Source organism: Crocodylus siamensis, chromosome 15, assembly GCF_052110815.1.
Source record: "Crocodylus siamensis isolate JL-2025a chromosome 15, ASM5211081v1, whole genome shotgun sequence".
In the NCBI taxonomy this organism is placed as follows: domain Eukaryota; kingdom Metazoa; phylum Chordata; order Crocodylia; family Crocodylidae; genus Crocodylus; species Crocodylus siamensis.
The window spans coordinates 7,102,559-7,119,968 of NC_143409.1; the positions used below are offsets into that span (position 1 = coordinate 7,102,559).

The window sequence follows — 17,410 nt, forward strand, 5'->3', positions numbered from 1 at the left end:
AATGCAGGAGGGGGAGAACTCGGATACCTGCCACCTACCAGTGCGTCACATAGGTGACAATGAGGATGCATGGCCCTATTATCTGTGACTGGTGATCATCACCCCGGCCTCGATACCAGCCCCTCCTTCTGCCAGGTTCTATGAAGCTCGGCTAGACTCTTAACAGCAACTTACAGACTCCAGTGTTCGCAGAGTTGCTTGGAGAGAGAGCAGGTACCAGAAGGTAGCCCCAGTGGACTAGCCATTAGGGGATGCTCTAACAATGTCTGCCCTTTACTGTTAGTTTTACCTGCTTTCAGTAGTAGCTTCCACAGCATCCCTGCAACTCATGCAAGTAGTCCCTTTGAAATAAGTCAGTACTCACAGTCAGAGCAGCTGGTAGAAGCAGGCCCGATGTGGGACGTCAAACTTGCCTGCTTCAAACCCTAAGCTGCTAGAAGGACAGCCTAAGAGACTTTCAGATTAACAGTGAAAAGGCCAGACTTCCAGAGCTGGAATAAAACCTAGAATTATTTTGGAGGGATTTTTTTTTGGCCTCTGCCAAAGCACCAGCTCTGCAGAGCAGTTGGCTGAGTGGGTTTTTGAACCAAGTGGCTAAGCTAGATGATGATAGAGAATGACAGATACCCTTTCCTACAGGCAAAGAAAAAAGGGGAAAGCGGAGCAAGAAATCTTTGCAATGCCATTTAGGTTGGTGTCCTCTCTCCCCACTTCCCGCAACTCAACTGAAGTTTCTTCCCAGGATCTCCGAGCATTAGGGACATGGAGTTTCTTGGGCTGCATTCTTTGACTTTATCGGACTACATCTCTGGAGAGTAGAGAGAATCACTGGTGTGTCATCTAGCTGGAAAACAACCTCTCCGCAGCTATGTGGTTCTACCCAGAGAACACAATGTAGCTCTTGCAATATGGTTTGTGTTACTATACAATAAGACAACCCAGCTTTGGAGCCGGTTTTATCATCCAGCTTCAAATACATTTGTGTAAAAGGCCGACATGTCAACAGCCGTGATTAATTGATGTTTAGAAGAGAGAAACAACACGATCTATTAGTCACCCGTGAGGACTTCAACTAGGACCACATGCCCTTGCAAATAATACATGCCCAAGGAGAACAAGATGATTTTCAGGCAGATAATTACCTGGGGCCCCTGCTCAGTCCTGGCGTCAAATGGGTCTCCAACCAGTCGCTTCTTGGCATACTCCACGCTGCGCTTGACAAATTCTGGGTATATCTGCTCCTCCACAAATACTCGAGAGGCAGCAGTGCAACACTGGCCTTGATTAAAGAAAACTCCTTGATGGGCACATTCTACTGCCAAGTCCACTAAAAAATAAACAGTTCAGAAGAAGGTTAGCAAGGATGCACTGTGGAAGTGTTCAGTCCTGGTTTCAAGTGTGCATGCTCAGCCTCGTTGCATCTCCTGCTCTGCTCTTCTCCTGATCTCAAAACCTCCTTGAAATCCGCTTCAAGGCCACGCATAAATTACCGTGGAAGATAGAGCCCCACAGCTTTCCAACCAGAACCTCGCACTCCTACATGAGGAAGAAGCCCCTTGTGTCCAATTTTCTCCTGCCCCACCTCTCCTCTTGTGCTCAGTCCCATTCTGTCAGGCTTGTTCCCTCTGAGCAATGCCTTATTCCAAAAGCAGGCCCAGTCAGGGTGGCAGGATGTAGCCCTTGCCTTTGGAAAGGTGCGACTTGCCCTGTACATAGGTCACCAACTCTTATTGAAATCCATTGCCCTTGGGTACCTTTATGGCTTTTAAAGTCAAACCTTTCTAGGGCACTGCCAGTGTAACGATTAGGAACTTGAGCAGCCCCATTGTTACACAGTTCTGGGATGAAGTGTCCAGCTCAATGGCTGACTTAGCAGCTGGTGCTAGTACGTATGGTTTCACTTTCTGAGATCCTCTGCAACAGGACTGTCCAACTTCTAAGCACCAGGGTGAGCCACAGGACATGCACTGCAGATACCCAACCCCACAGCTGTGCCAGGAAGCAATCACGGAGCCCCAGCTTCACTCTCAGCTCTCTGCACCACTCCCTGCACAGATGGGAAGGGCAGCTGGAGGACAAAGGGAAAGCCCAGAGACTCTGGCTGCTGTTGGAGCCAGAGAAATAGGGAACGGTGGCCAGGTGGGAGCCCAGGGGCTGCAATTTAACCCCTCGCAGGCCATCAGTTGGACAGCCCTGCCCTACAGGGGCCTGCTAGATTAGGTTCAAACTGGTGGGAACCCACTTTTCTGCAGGTGACCTGCAACTGCAAGTGTTTTGCAGAAACAGCTGACTTGGTGGAAAGTAGCTGCAACTTCTCTGAGCAAGCCTGTAAACAGCTGTCTCATTTGAAGTGGTCTTCATTGGCCAAATTGTCCAAACCCAGGACCAACACAGCCCTTGACACATGTAGCCGTCTCTGCACCGCTGCCCTTCTGCAGGTAGATGGCCAAGCAGAGCACACAGCCTGATCTGCTTGTCTCGGGAATGACTGGCAATTAACTCAAATGAGCTGTGACGGACTACGGACCTACACAGCATCATCCCAGGGGAAACGTGTTAGTGACTTTTATCTTGCATACTTTGCAAATACGTACAGCAGGACAGGCTGTATTGGCTTCTATTCCACCCACGAGAACACAAAACACCAGCAGACCCGCCCAATGCCTGAAGAAGGGCATTCGTGTCCGAAAGCTTGCAAAGAACAATTTTTCCAACTATTTAGTTGGTCTAATAAAAGATATCACATCTACCCAAAGAACCTCATCTGCCTATGTCCTTAGACCACTATGGCTACAACCAACAACCCTAATAAAAGATGATCACATTTACTCAAAGAACCTTGTCTGCCTACAGCAGGGCAGTAGATGTGCATGTCTGCAGGACCCTCAAACAAAAGGCACCCTGCTCACCCCTGGTAGAAATGTCATGCCTGATTACCCCGAAGGGCCAAGTCAGTGGGTGCTGTAGCACTGGCAGAGACAGTGGTGCAGGAAGAACAGGAGTGTGTGGATATGACACTTCAGCAAAGCTGGCCAGCTGCCAGCAGGGAGAGCAGTGTTAGTCTGCTTCCTCTTCGTATTTATCTACCCTTTGTTACAAGACAACCTTGCTGGTATAGGGAGACCTATCACACCCTCTGGCATAACATGCTTGTCCAGTGTGCGGCAGGCTGGGCTATACTCTGTCACAGTGGTCCCTAAATACTAACAGTATTGCAATGCAAGAAGCACTTACAGTCAGCATCTGCACAGACGATGCAAGGGTTCTTCCCTCCCAGCTCCAACGTCACCCTTTTGAGGTTGCTTTTAGAGGCAGCTTCCTTGATCAGTTTTCCAACCTGTCATTGGAATACACAGGGAACAGAGTTACTCCTCAGACAAACCCCAGAGCTACGTTAGGAAGGGCAGAACAGGCTTCGAAACTGCCAACAGTGGAAAAGGTCTGGTCATTCAAGGTGGCCAGTCCCTTTGGATTTGCTGGCTCTCAAAACAGGGGCACCGTCAGGCACATTATAGGCCTATAGGACTGGTGCTGCCATTCCTTCACATGCAACAAAATGCACTAAAATGGCTAAGAAAAGAGCTAGTCTGGCACCATAACTCAACAGGTGCAGTACATACTCACTGTGAAAAACTTATTATGAAATAGTAAGATCTCTCAGGGTGAAGTTACACGTTACACTTAGATCATACCAAGCATTTACATGTGAAAGCTCATTAACTTGTACCAACTGCCTGCTGAGCCTCTCCAAGTTACGCCTCTTCAGGCCAGGTTTAACTCTGGGCCACGCTATCCAACTCTGTCTGTTTCATGGAGACAAAATGAGCAATTTGCAGTCCTCCAGCACCCCAGGATACACTGCTCCCAGTCCCTTCCCCCAAGTGTCCTGGCTCCTAGCCACTCCCCTGTTTGCAGCCCCCTAGTGGCAAGTCACAGTTGCGCAGGCAAGAAACGGTATTAACCCGTAATACAACTGCTCGTGTTAGATTTTAACTTTAATACCACGTAACGCTCCACAGATTTGGTATCATCTAAATGTAACGTGCAACTCTGCCATCAGACAACACTTATCATGACTGGAGGCAGTGAGTTTTATGCTTGAAGTATGGATACAGCTGCTTTGTCATCGTCTCTTACAGAACAAGGGGTATAATTATAATTAATTGTCCATCTACTTCAGGTTAGTCAAAACCACCTCCCACATTATATAATTCAACATTTTTCATTGTACATTTTTCCTATGAGATTCTCTCAGCAAGTCCGTCAGTCTGAAATTAAAATGCTTTGCTTCCATTTCAAACCATTTGTCCTCCATTTCTAACCTCTCTTCCTGACAGCAAAAGACAATCCTGACCAAAAAAGAGTTTTAGTTACATTGAATGAGAGTCATTTAAAACGTGTTTGCATTCTTTTGTCATCTGGTTTGCCAATTGGCAGGACACGGTGTTCCCGTCAGCCTACCAGTCTATCCCTCGAGATAGCAGTAACAGCATGGAAACTAATGTGCACCGTTAACCTTGTCACAAAATTAATTAAGGCATAATATGGCAGTTTTGTTCCAAATCAGCCAACTAACTGAATTCGTTGCTGAAAAGCATGAAGCGAGAAGGGAATATCAAGTAATCCAAGACTGATATTTTCTGTAACAACAGACAGAAGCACAAATCACTTAAAAGCAAGCAGTTTGCTAGTGCATGAAAACCAAAGGTTTAAATTGATTAGAAATACCTACCTGAGTTACTTAAATTGCCATTATTAAAATGTAGAAGCTGAGCACCTCACAAGTCGTTCTGCACTCGCACAAATCATGAAAGCAAAACACCAGCAGCAAAATCCACACGTTGGTGTTGGTCAAACGCTCTCACTGGGGTCAGCATTTCACCAAACCCTTAGAGCAATGCACTGGAGAGACTACTTCTCTCAGCTGTGTCTGCTTTGGTTTTTAAGAGAAGTGAGTCCAGAAAGTGTTCAATGACTTTAAAAAAAAATTAAGTTCATAAGATTTGGGGCTGTGAAAATTAAAACAATCAGTATTTCCACCTAACAATGTATATGTTTCAGATATATTACCCAATGACGCAGCAAATGATACTGAACATCCGCATGCTATGATCTTGGTTGATAGTCTTTGTGTAGAAATAAGTACACTCAGCAGACTTCTCTGGGACAACCAAAAGGAATAGACACATCTATGATAGCCACTAGATGGTACTGTTGCTAAATGCAAAACATTTGGCTGCCTTTGGAGTGTCAGAAGCAAGAGGTACCTTTAGTGCTGGGGAACGAGGCAAGAGGCATGGAGCAATTTGTCATAATTATGCAAATTATAATAAGCATGTGGTGAATGTCAAAATTAATGGTTGGATTGCTCAGTGAGGATGCCTGTACTCAGGAAAAAGGAGTAGAAGAAATCCCAAACATGTCCAACATGTGGCATGGTAGGAAATGAACCTCACGTAAAATGTTGGGCCTTTATCCGAGTGCTGCCATTGGTCATGTAGCAAGTGAAGACACATCTGGGTATAAATTTTCTTGCAGTATGATATGGGCAGAGACTCAAAACAGGGTGGGGAGGGGAGGAAGAAATTCACACCGATTGGCAAATTTTGATTTGATCCATTTGCAACTTGCTCTCGCCCTCCCTCAGACTTTGCTGGCCAGTGCCCTGCTCAAAACCTCCCTGAAACTGCAAATGAATTCAGCAAATGGATTGCTTGCAACTGATGATCGCCATTTAATAGATACATTCAACACTGGCCAAGGGTTACCATCTATTCTCCCCCAAACTGCTAGCTACAAATTAAAGCACTGGGAGACCAAGGCAGGATTGTGCCTCTATCCTGCACCTATAGTCAATTAGGATTCTTAGGGCACATCTACACGTTGCCCTACGGCACACACCAATGCGCTACGTCACTGTATGGCATACGACAGCAACACAGCGATCACATGGGTCTACAGTGATTGGCAGCTACATCGCCATAGTGGCACACTTGCCCCATTTTAGTGCACTGCCACGGCAGCGTAGCAGCAAAAGTGACAGTGCGGTGCGGTGCTTCGGTACTTTCAAAAGGAAATACTAAAGCATGGCACTGTAGCAATGTCACTGTAGACATGCCCTTAATGTGATATTTTAATCTCTTACAGATTTAATGGAAAGGAAGACGAGATGAAGGTAATGGTACCAACTATCCCAATCAAGTCAATGACAAAATTAGCCAGCACAAAGACAGCAGTAAAAACTTAGTAGGTAGCTTGCAATTAACAGGACAGCAGAAAAGTGTTTCTGAATATTCTTACTGGTAAACAGGACTTTACCTGTTGGACAACATTGGTCACTCAGACTTTGGCTATTTACAACATGGTTTAGATGATGTATTCAATCATTCTGATGTGACCAAGCTCTTTTACAAGCGCCATTAGTGAGTGACAGCCTTCCAAAGACTTGGCAAAGTGGCAAGAATAAAGTTACAAAGATGGGCGTGTGAGATTTTCAAAAGCATTACAGATTGGCCTGATTCTATGACCACAAAAGTCAATGGCAAACCCTTTGGTGGTGGTGGTAGGCGCAGGGGAGTAAGGCCAGTGCTGAGACACTTCTGCAAAAATCTATATACAATCCCCAACACTGTTTCTTTGAAGGCACAGAACCGCATTAAGTTACAACAGCTCAGTCTGGCAGGCACAGCCAGTTTTAGGAGAATAAACATTGTATTTCAGCAAGGATAAAGGCCAGTTTGAGAAGAAATCAAATCACCTACCTTGGTGGAGCCAGTGAAAGCTATTTTGTCAATGTTATGATGGGTAGAAATGGCAGCCCCAGCTGTGGGGCCATATCCTGGCACTATATTTACCACACCTGGAGGGAATCCCACCTGGAAAGGAATCAAACATAGAAATGGGGTAGTAAGGACTACTTACAATCCCTCCTAGCATTCACTAAATGGTATGCTTATTCTGGATCCGAGGCAAAGCACACTAAATGAATTGCATGATGCTACTATTAAAGGTTTATTTTCCATCAGACTAACGAAGCATGCCTTTACTATTTTCCATGCAAGCGTCTCAAGGAGTTATAACCTGCCCCAGGGAGTTCAAGTCATTGTGAAAAGCCAAGTCCTGTAAACACTTACACACATGCACCTGATTTTACCCACAAGAGGGCACTCCTATTATGATCAAGTGCAGGCCTAAGTGCTCATCAAATCCAAAACATTAGCTCTTTAAGCAGCACACAGCATCTACAAATTTGTCTACCAAAGAAACAGACAATCCCGCATGAAAAAGGGTTTTCCAGACCACTTCCCAGTGATCTGTTTGCTCCCAAGTGGATTCGGTAAAGGTCAAACACCCTTACATAGCACTTGGAGTTGGCAAGCAAGTATAGGTGTACCCAAATTTTGCAGGTCTGTTTTATGTGACAGTGTTCTGGCCAAGTCTAACCCTCCATGCCAGCTACTCAGCCCTAGTCAATGGGTAATCGGAGGCAAACATTTGGCTCTTGGAAGTTTGTTTTGAATGGAAAGATCCTCAAGTTGACATTTGTGGTTCTCCAGGGGCCAGAGGGATTAAAGCAGTCAATAAGACTCCATGAGAGGATGGTGTTAGTGAGAAGAACACAAGTGCAGATGGTAAGAAACCTATGCCAGTTTCCACCACACTTACAGTATTTATTTGCCACCTAGTACTTTTTGCCAAAAAACACAAGTGGCCAAACTTTGGTAAAATCTGAGCGAAACAGGAGTCAGCGTCTTGGCCCAGCCAGTTTGGCTTTCTTTGCTCTCTGAAACACACCACCCCTCAGAGCAGCATGCATTTCCAAGTTGGCTACACTCCATTTTTGATTGGGAAATGTAGGCAAACAACCTTCTCGCATAACACCCAGTCGTTGCTCGGTTTCCTTTCTTTCTTGTCAATAGTGACACGGCTTTCTAGGGCTAATAAGGCAAAGATACCTGGATTGATCAAGTGAGACTCAAATTTATTTAGTATAATTGAAAAAAAGGAAATCATTAACTTGCAAGCTACCCTGCAAAATTGCAATTGATCTTTGAGTAGGTGTTTTTTGGTGCAACAGATGACGTGAACAATTTGGTTTTTCACAGCCATCATGATGACAAAAGGTAGGTAAATAGATTTTGTACCTGGACTGGTCAATTCCCATGAAAATAATTCATGAAGAGATGTGTGAGCAGTAGGTCCTTTTGGTTTGGAAGCCAAACAGAAGCAGAGAGAAGCAAAGTTTTGATTCAGATCAACCCCCAAAAAAACAGACATCGTTATCCTCCATTCCCCACCCTCCTCAGACATACACATGAGAGCCGGAAGTTTTGCTTTGGTCCGTACAAAGAGTTAAAGTTAATTCAGCTTGTTAATTGGGGAAAAAAAAGATCAATTCCAAGCGTTATCAATACCATGTGTTATGACTTAAGACAATCCCCTTATTTTAGATTTATATTATGGTAACTTTGACTCAAACGTGTCAACAGTTTCCGTTTAACACAATTTTAATCCATTTGTCTGATTGTTAGTGATGGCTGGACAGATTGGTGTTTAAATAGGGAAAGCATTCAAGGTAGAAGAGTTGTTAAAAAAAAAAAAAAAAATGGTTTCTGTGAAACTCCCAGTTTGTGCTCCTGAAGCTGTGGCTGTTAAGTATTGGTGACTGGGAAGAGATATGGCTTCATAGGTCCCAACTCCCAGTCTACAGCCAAGTCATTTTCCCATCTCTGCATCTAATCCTCTGACCTCCAAAAAGTTGCTTCATTTTGGGCGTGTGAGGTTTAGGATGTGAAAGCACTATACAAAGTACACTGTGGTATGTGTCTGTCTTTTTCCCCAGGCTCCGAGTAGCAAAGAGGGCCTGGGTACCTTTGGGCCTCCAACATTTGGCCTGAGAAATCACCTACCTTAACTCTCAGGCTGATGCATGTCCTGAGCTATGCCATATTACACTGAACATCTTGAGTGCTTTGGACCAGGGGTGCTCACCTAAGCATGTTGATTTTCTGTCACTTCAGTCCTTTCCCCTGAACTAGATTTGGAATTGGCATCTCACCCTCATCTCAAATGCAAAGGGTGGGCCTTGTGCAGGGGTCCCCTGGTCCTACAATGAACCAACCACCTGCAGTGTTGCTCTGTGATGCTTGGGTTCTGGCAAGCTTGAATCCCAAGTCCAACAGACCCTGCATTCTTTGGGTAAGCAAAGTACTGCTTCTAGGTGGAAGTACCGATTCTAGGTTGAACCTCTAGGTCAGGGGTAGCAAATTCACCCTATGCCAGATCCAGACCTTGAGTCTCCCTGGCTCATTGGTAGCTCAGCAGCCCTCTGGGCCAGATCCAGCTGTTAGATACAGCTGCTCTAGGGTATAATCCCCACAGAATGAGGACTGGCCCATCACATTCTGGCTGTGAATGGACATCGCCCTTGTTGCATTGCAAAATGTTTTATGGAGGGACAATATGCAAGTGTATAGACATCTTTGCTGCTTATCGCACCACAAATGCCCAGAAGAGCTGGACCGACACCTACCAACAGCGTGCCCCACTTTAATCGCAGTGGACATCTTCACGGTTATGGTGCGCTGGCTGAATGTGCCACTGAAGAGAAGCAGCGCAGCCTATAGCCCTGGCACATAGGGACCCTAGGATCAGGAAGCCTCTCCTTGATCCTGGGGTCCTCATGTGTCACTTCCTGAAGGCCATGAGCACCCAACAATCAGTTGATTGTTGGCTCTGGCCTCAGTGCACTGGTACTTTTAACAACTGTGTGGGCAGTTCAGCTGAGTTGCATATAAAGTTTTTAGACATCCCAGGCACACAAGGTCCCTAGGACTGGGGAGATGCTCCCTGATCATGGGGTCCCCATGTGCCAGGGATGTCAGAAAGCCATGTGGGAGCAGCAGGGCTGCACATGCGGTTTTTAAAAGTCCTGGTGCACTGGGGCCAGGCCAATATCTGTTGCTCATGGCAGCGGCGGAGTAGAGAGCTGGTGCAGAACGTCTTCCCCCTCCTGCCCCCAGGACTTATGCTGGGACAGAGGTTCCTGGCAAGGTTTATAGTCCCCAGCAGGGAAAGCCTGGCAGATTCCCCCCAACGCCGGGAGCCTTTTATCACCCATGCCAGGCAGCCCAGCCATAGCTGCCAGGCACAGGGTTTTGACAATTACCTGATTGTCAGCCATTGCCCAGACAGCCCCAATCTCCAACCAAACCCAGAGCCATCCTGCCTGAAGGTCAGTTTACTAGGGCCCTGCTCTTTAAGCCCACTTTGAAAGGCACTGCACCAATTTTCATTGCAGGACACATGCTGGGTCAACCAGTACCGTGACAACTGTGACATCTGTTTACTGCCTCTGGAAGGGCCCCATGGTCCTTTATAAATCTGCATACAGGCAGTGCAATGAGGTACTGTAGTGGGAGTTCTGCACATGAAACAGCTGCAGGACTGGGCTCCTATTCAGAGGGCCTGAAGTCTGCTGCTAGTCCTCATGCCAAGTAGCATTCAGCTCTGTGATCACTCCCAGGCTTTCTGGGACTAATCTCACTCAGAAGAGTAAAAAGGTGGCAAAACTTAACCCCGTACATTCTCACTGACCGTATTAGAAACAAACTACTTGAACCACGACTGACTGCACAAATTGCATTATCCCCTTTAAATTACTGCAAGTCTTTGCCTGCTGCATACAACCGCAAGAAGCAAATGCCTGCTGTTACATACATGAGGCATTATTGAAGAGATAAAACAGAGGGGGATGAATCGATAAGGATAGACAGAGTAGTCAGGACTTGGGGTGGGAAAGAGAGAGAAACATACACATTTTCTGTCTCTTCTCATCTGCAAGACTTTCAAGTCTTGTTTGCAACAAGATCTTTGGCAGCTAAAGAGAGCTACAGCCAGATTTTGAACTGGCCCTAGTGCCAAAGGGGAACAGCAAGTTGCGTGAGCCTACTGAACACATTGCTTAGGTTACTTACCTCCTTGATTAACGAGCCCATGTAGAGTGAAGTGAGGGGAGTCTGCTCAGCTGGCTTAATAACCAGTGTGTTCCCACAGCACAGTGCCGGTGCCATCTTCCAAACAAGCATGAGCAATGGAAAGTTCCACTGAAAAGCATAACATTGACCAGTTAGTGTTCAAAAGCTATGTATGCATGTACCTCTCTGCAGTCTTTTCCTCCTGCTTCTGAGATATCTACCTGCTAAAAAGAAAACTCTATTGGAAGGACATCCACTGTTAGAGCACTGCATTTTCTTACAGTTGTGTGTGATGTGTTTGGATGGGTTATAAAAACCACCTAACCCCAGGATTTTCCCTGCAGCAAAAGTTGTTAGCAACACCCGATTTAATCCAGTCCTACTTAGGGAGCGCAAACCTTCGCATTAAGTAGTCCATTCCTAAGGACAATTTCTGACCCTGTTTTGCACAGGTTTTCAGCTCCGAGCTGAGCTGGTGATGGATTGACCCTGTGGTTGGCATCAATTCCAGGTCCACCAGGACACTATGCAATGTCACAAGTGCACGTAGTACAACAGTGATGGTGCGCGGGATGAAACTGCTTTCTGGAAATCTCTAGCTCTCTCCCATATTGCTGTATTGATCAAGAAGTCTGGAATCCATGCAAGATTTCTAGTTAAGAACACAAAAATAAATAAAGACTGTTTTTTTAAGTATCCTCCAAATCTCGAGGACTTGTATTTAATTTTAGCTTGCTTCTTTTTAACTAGTTTTCTTATTCCTGTTTAGGATTCAGAACCCATTCATGTTGGTTCTCTCTTTAGCTTCGTTCCTGGTCATTCGTATTTGTATATCTTGGAATCTGAGCAAGGAGTGGAAAAAACTAGCTCAGGGTGATAATCAGAGAGTTCACTTGGCAGCAGAATAGATTTCTTCATTAAAAATAATTAATGTTGCTTTAGGGAGGATGGAAACCAGCCAACCATAAAGGGGACCTCTTGTCAAGACTCACGCCAAGGACCTTCAGTTATCTACGAAGAAGCCAAGTACGTTAGGAATCCAGGAATCCACACTTAACATTAGTAATGTAATGTCTACAAGATGAGCACTACATCAGCACAGCCACCAAGAGACAAAGCAGAATTTCAAATCCAAAAGAATGGTATTTCTCAGCCTTTTCCATATGGGAACCAACTTTTCTCCCCACAAACTCCATCCCATCTAACTGGGAACTTTTCCAGGTTAGCAACTACCAGCCACCTCTTGCAAATCCTCCTGGATGGGGCCAAGATCTCAAGTTTCAAACGTGTACAAAAAGCAAACCCATAATATGGGAGTATGAACCTAACCTGACAGGAAATTCCCTCCCCTTGGCTGTGCTTGTCGTACATGCGAGGACTGAGCAAGGCAGCCCGACTTTGGATAAAACAGAAGTCAGCGTGTTATAGTAACTCTGAGCTGCTATAGGAGATCCGTGGACAAAAAGCACCAAAGTGCTTTACAAGGAAGGTCGGTATCACTGGCCGAGTATAGGCAAGTCTCAGTAAGTTGGAAGAATCATTTCTTAAATGATGAAATCGCTTAAATCTAGATCAACTATCGCAAGTGTAAGAGGATTCTTTCAATATTGCTCAATGGGGTGGGGGGGGCGGTAGATCCTGGGGTGCCCTTTACTTACAAAAGGTGATTTTCACCATAAAAAGGTTGGAGACCACCACTGCCCTGGAGGGTAGGGCTAGGACTCAGTGAGACCTATACAAATTGAAGTATTGAGCCAAAAGAAATCTCATGAGGTTCAACAAGGACAAGCGCAAAGTCCTACAATCCCCTGCACCGGTACTGGCTGGGCAGCAGCTCTGCAGAAAAGGACCTGAGGGTGACAGTGGACAATAAGATGAATAGGAGCTAGCAGTGTATCCTTGTTGCCTAGAAGGCTTATGGCATACTGGGCCGTATTGGTAAGAGCGTTCCCAGCAGCGCAAGGGAAGTCATTATTCCCCTCTATTTGGCACTGGTGAGGTGCATCTGGAGTCATGCATGCAGTTTTGGGCCCCCCACTACAGAAAGGATGTGGACAGATTGGAGAGAGTGCAATGGAAGGCAACAAAAATTTCAGGGGCTCGGGGCCATGACTTCTGAGGACAGGCTGGGGAAACTGGTTTTATTTAATCTAGAGAAGAGAAGACTGAGGGGTTAAAAACAGCCTTCAACTACTTGAAGTGGGTTCAAAAGAGCTTCGAAAGAGACTGTTCTCAGTGGTGGCAGAGGACAGAACAAGGAGCAATGATCTCAAGTTGCAGCAAGGGAAGTTTTGGTTAGATATTCGGAAGGATTTTCTCACTAGGAACATAGTAAAACACTGGAACAGGTGACCCAGAGAGGTGGTGGGAGGTTTTCAAAACCCAGCTAGACAAAGCTTTAGCTGGGATCATCTAGATGAGGGTGGTCTTGCTTTGAGCAGGGGGTTGGACTAGATGCGACCTCCTGAGGGCCCTTCCAACCCTCATTTTCTATGATTCCATTATTCTAGTTCCAAGCATCCCAAGTGAAAGAAACTATTTTGACTTTGTTCGGGGGGTGTTTTAAAAAAAATGAAAAAGTCACCAGATGAGACTATATTAAATTTCATCTTTCAAAGGCTCCCATTTTAATAGTGAAAAGTTTCACTACCTTTTCACTATTAAAAATTCACTAACTCTGATTTGGTATTTTCATTTAATACAATGCTCCAAGCAGAATTCTACTTAAATCAAGGAAATGACACATGAGTATGGATAGGCAGAAGGCAAGGCATGGTGGCACCTTAGGGCCCTTTTATATGTGCTCTGGGGGCGAGTGGTGGCACTTTAATTAGAGCAGTTCTGAGAGCCACTCTAAAGCACCACAGCATCTCCTCTATCAGCATGCCCACCCTTCAAAATAGTGGTGGGGGGCACTTGAACTAAAGCTTGTTCAACGAGCTTTAATTCAAGCTTTTCCACTGCCATTTTGAAGTGCAGGGATGTGAATACACGAGACACAGGAGGCTGCTGGAGCACAGACATTACCACACTCCAGCAGACTCAATTAATTGAGCACTAGCCTGTGCCTCTCTACTAACAAAGGGCTTTAGATACCTCTTACAATCATTAGCCATGTATGACTCTGGCACTGAAGTCGTTCTGAATGCCTGTTTAAAATCAACCAAGCAGCGCTTACTAAACTAGAAGCATTCAGAGAACTAGCTGCAACATCTCCCCAGCAAGACAAATCCTCCAGGGGGGAAAAATTTTTTTAAAGGCTTTGATCAGCTAAAAGTGGAACGATGGGAACCCCTGAAGATAAATGACCGAACAACATGATTTCAGACTCCAAACCCACAATGTAGCAGAGCCAGGCACATAAATGCAGGGACAGCCAGCTTGAAACAGCCCAGCTCACACAGGAATGGACTTAGAGTGAGGAATAAGAGACCTTCACTTGGTCTCTGACGACTCAAGTGTCATGGTGGAAGCCACTGTTTGAGGAGACCCTGAACTCCCTTTCATGGTGCAGCTTCTACTTCCCTACCAAGTCAAAAAGTTTCATCACACTTCTCTGAAGGAAGTTCCCAACAGACCAGTCATATTTGGTGAGCAAGACAGTGGCTGCAAAGCAAAGTGGAGGCATGCATACATTTCTCTAAGTGCAGGGGTATTCAGGGTACCAACATGAAGATGAAGCTTCTTTGAGTGAGGGGAGTATTATCAGATAGCACGTCCTCTACTTACTGGAGTTATAGCCCCACAGACACCCATTGGTTCGTGCCTGGTAAAACAGACAAAATTCTCATCTGCAAAACAAAAAAAGTCAAAACATGAAGGATCAAAAAAATCAAAGTCATTATTGCTATATACCTGCACATATGTATTGCACTGGTCTCAGATGAAATCACAGAACCACTGTAACGTGCTTTTATATAAAACAGACTGAAGCCCTCTATTAATAAAGTCATTAAATTAGCTGAATCTATTCTGAAAGGATCATGGAGTCAGGCGGAGATGGAAATGACATGTGCATGCTAGAAAGCCATTCAATTCCTAGTTACACGTGGGATGAATGATGCTGTCCTTCATAGGGATTTGTTGAAGGTCGTCAGTGAATTTCAAAATGTGCATCACATCCAGGTGCTCACTTCTTCCCAGACAGCCCCTGCCCCTCGGACACGCCAAGTAAGAGTGCAGTTCTTCATTGATTTTTTTGGGCACAATGAATTATCAATGCTTTTTCCGATTAGATTTGGCTGAAGGCAGGATTTTCCAATTAATATTTCAAAGACAGAATTGTAAAAACAAATCTCTCCATTGTTTTTTTTTTAATTAGATACAAAGCAAAAGTTTGCTTTACTTTATTCAAATAATATGGCAAAACTTGCAGTTCACAATGAAATTCACCTTAGTTTTCCCACCAGTAAACTTCAAAACTAAGGGGTTTTTTTTATTAATCAAATACGTTTTCCTCTGAAGATTTTCAGTGAACCCTCATTTTTGCTGGTAATGTTTGCTGGCAAGGTTTTAATCAGCTCTAAATGATGGATTTTGGATGCAACCTTGAGCAAGGAGAGCTGCTCTGTAGGAAGTGGATGTTTAAGCTACACAGAATGAGTGCGACATAGCAATTTCCTTCATCTAGGTCTGAACCAGGAGTGGGCAAAGTCCAGCCCGTGGGATGAATCAGGCCTGTGGCGGACTCCAATTCCCAGGAGCCCCTGCCCGCATCGCTGCAGCCAATTCCACGGAGACCCCAGGTGCAGTGGGGCCATGACAGTGCCAGGGTTTCCATGGAGGACCAGCCAAAGCAGTGCTGGCAGGGCATGCAACTGGGCAGGGAGCTGCTCCAGGGCCGTGCCTGGGACCTTGCCGCAGTGACAGCATGGGCCTGAGCCAGGGCAGAGCTGCAATCCGCTGCCCACATGCCTTGGGCAGGGGTGTGCGGGTAGCAGATCGCAGCTCTGTCCCCAGCTCCGGACCACGCTGTCACTGCTGCAAGATCCTGACCCTGGCCCCGGAGCAGCTCCCTGTCCTGCCAGCGCTGCTTGGACCCATCTCCATGGAAACCCTGGCCCACGCCAGCATGGTCCTGCTGCTCCTGAAGTCTCCATGGAAACTGGCCACAGCGATGCAGGCAGGGGCTGCTGGGAAACAGAGTCCGACCACTGACTGGATCTGTCTTTTTGCCCACCCCGGTCTGGACTCTAACCCTTCAAGCCACTGCTGACCGTACAGGGACAGCAACTTCAGTCTTTCAGAGGCACCAGAATGAGGAAGCATCCTCTAAGCTCTTCCTTGCAATGCTCTTTTCTGCCAATCCCATCGGGCATCTTGAGTGTAGAAGAAAGGAAGAGGCAACAAGCAGATCCGTCACAAGGCCAACACCCTCATCGTTTTAACAGAACTACTTGCCACCCCTGAAGCCACACCTGTCCTCACTTAGGTGCCCGCTGACATCTTCTCTTGGGTCCACCCTCCTAGTCCCGTGACATGGGTGTCTGGGGCAGAGGCAGCACATTAAACACCTCCCCTACAGCTTGCATCCAACCCCTGTTCCCTCCACACATACAGCAGGTATGCATGCAGAAATAAATCTCTCACGGCCATGCTACTCCATCTGGGAAGGTGCATTTTGCAGGCACTGAGTGGGATTCAAACACCAACTCTGCTCCCCATCACAATCCCTGTCAAGTGTCAATGGATGACTTAGCTAACTTCCCTGTCAGTGCAGGACTGGTCCTGCTTAGCTTTAAAAGAGCCAAGTCCTGGGACTTCCAACATTTATTTCCTCACTCTCCTTGTAGGACTGAATGGGGGGGACCATACTATTTCCCTTAAAAAAGGTTGACAGACCTTGACACCCTAAAGAATTTAACACCCATTTTTAATAGCATTTTCAAAATTCATCCTATACTATTTTAGCAGGGAAGGAATTGTCATAGCCTAGAGAACAGTCCTAGAGTTCTGCGGAAAGTGTAAGAGTTTATAGTTTCATAGTTTCTAGGGTCAGAAGGGACTTGAGCAGATCATCTAGTCCGACCCCCTGCCATGGCAGGAAAGAGTACTGGGGTCAAACGACCCCAGCAAGGTGTTCATCTAGCCTCCTCTTAAACACCCCCAGGGTAGGAGCCTGCACCACTTCTCTTGGAAGTTGGTTCCAGACCCTAGCCGCCCTGACCATGAAGTCGCGCCTCCTGATATCTAGCCTAAATCTCCCCTCTGCCAGCTTGTGACCGTTATTCCTGGTCACTCTTGGCGGTGCTTGGGGGAACAGGGACTCCCCCAAAGCCTGCTGATCCCCCCTGACTAGTTTATAACAGGCCACTAGATCCCCCCTCAGCCTTCTCGTTTGGAGGCTGAACAGGTTCAGGTCCCGCAGCCTGTCCTCATAGGGCCTGCCCTGTGGTCCCCTGATCATACGAGTGGCCTCCTCTGGACCCTCTCCA

At 46.1% G+C, this 17,410-nt stretch overlaps 1 protein-coding gene across 1 annotated transcript in view; it reads right to left on the reverse strand.

Moving 5' to 3' along the window:
* The window catches only part of ALDH1A3 (aldehyde dehydrogenase 1 family member A3), a 52,795-nt gene that overhangs the window by 17,293 nt on the left and 18,092 nt on the right, over window positions 1-17,410 (reverse strand). Inside the window, exons 5-9 of the mRNA XM_090028143.1 lie at window positions 14,706-14,767; window positions 10,977-11,105; window positions 6,762-6,875; window positions 3,235-3,337; window positions 1,143-1,327 (exon numbers count right to left, since the gene is read on the reverse strand). Of these exons, the coding sequence (XP_089884269.1) occupies window positions 1,143-1,327; window positions 3,235-3,337; window positions 6,762-6,875; window positions 10,977-11,105; window positions 14,706-14,767 (593 nt within the window). The remainder of the gene's footprint in view (window positions 1-1,142; window positions 1,328-3,234; window positions 3,338-6,761; window positions 6,876-10,976; window positions 11,106-14,705; window positions 14,768-17,410) is intronic.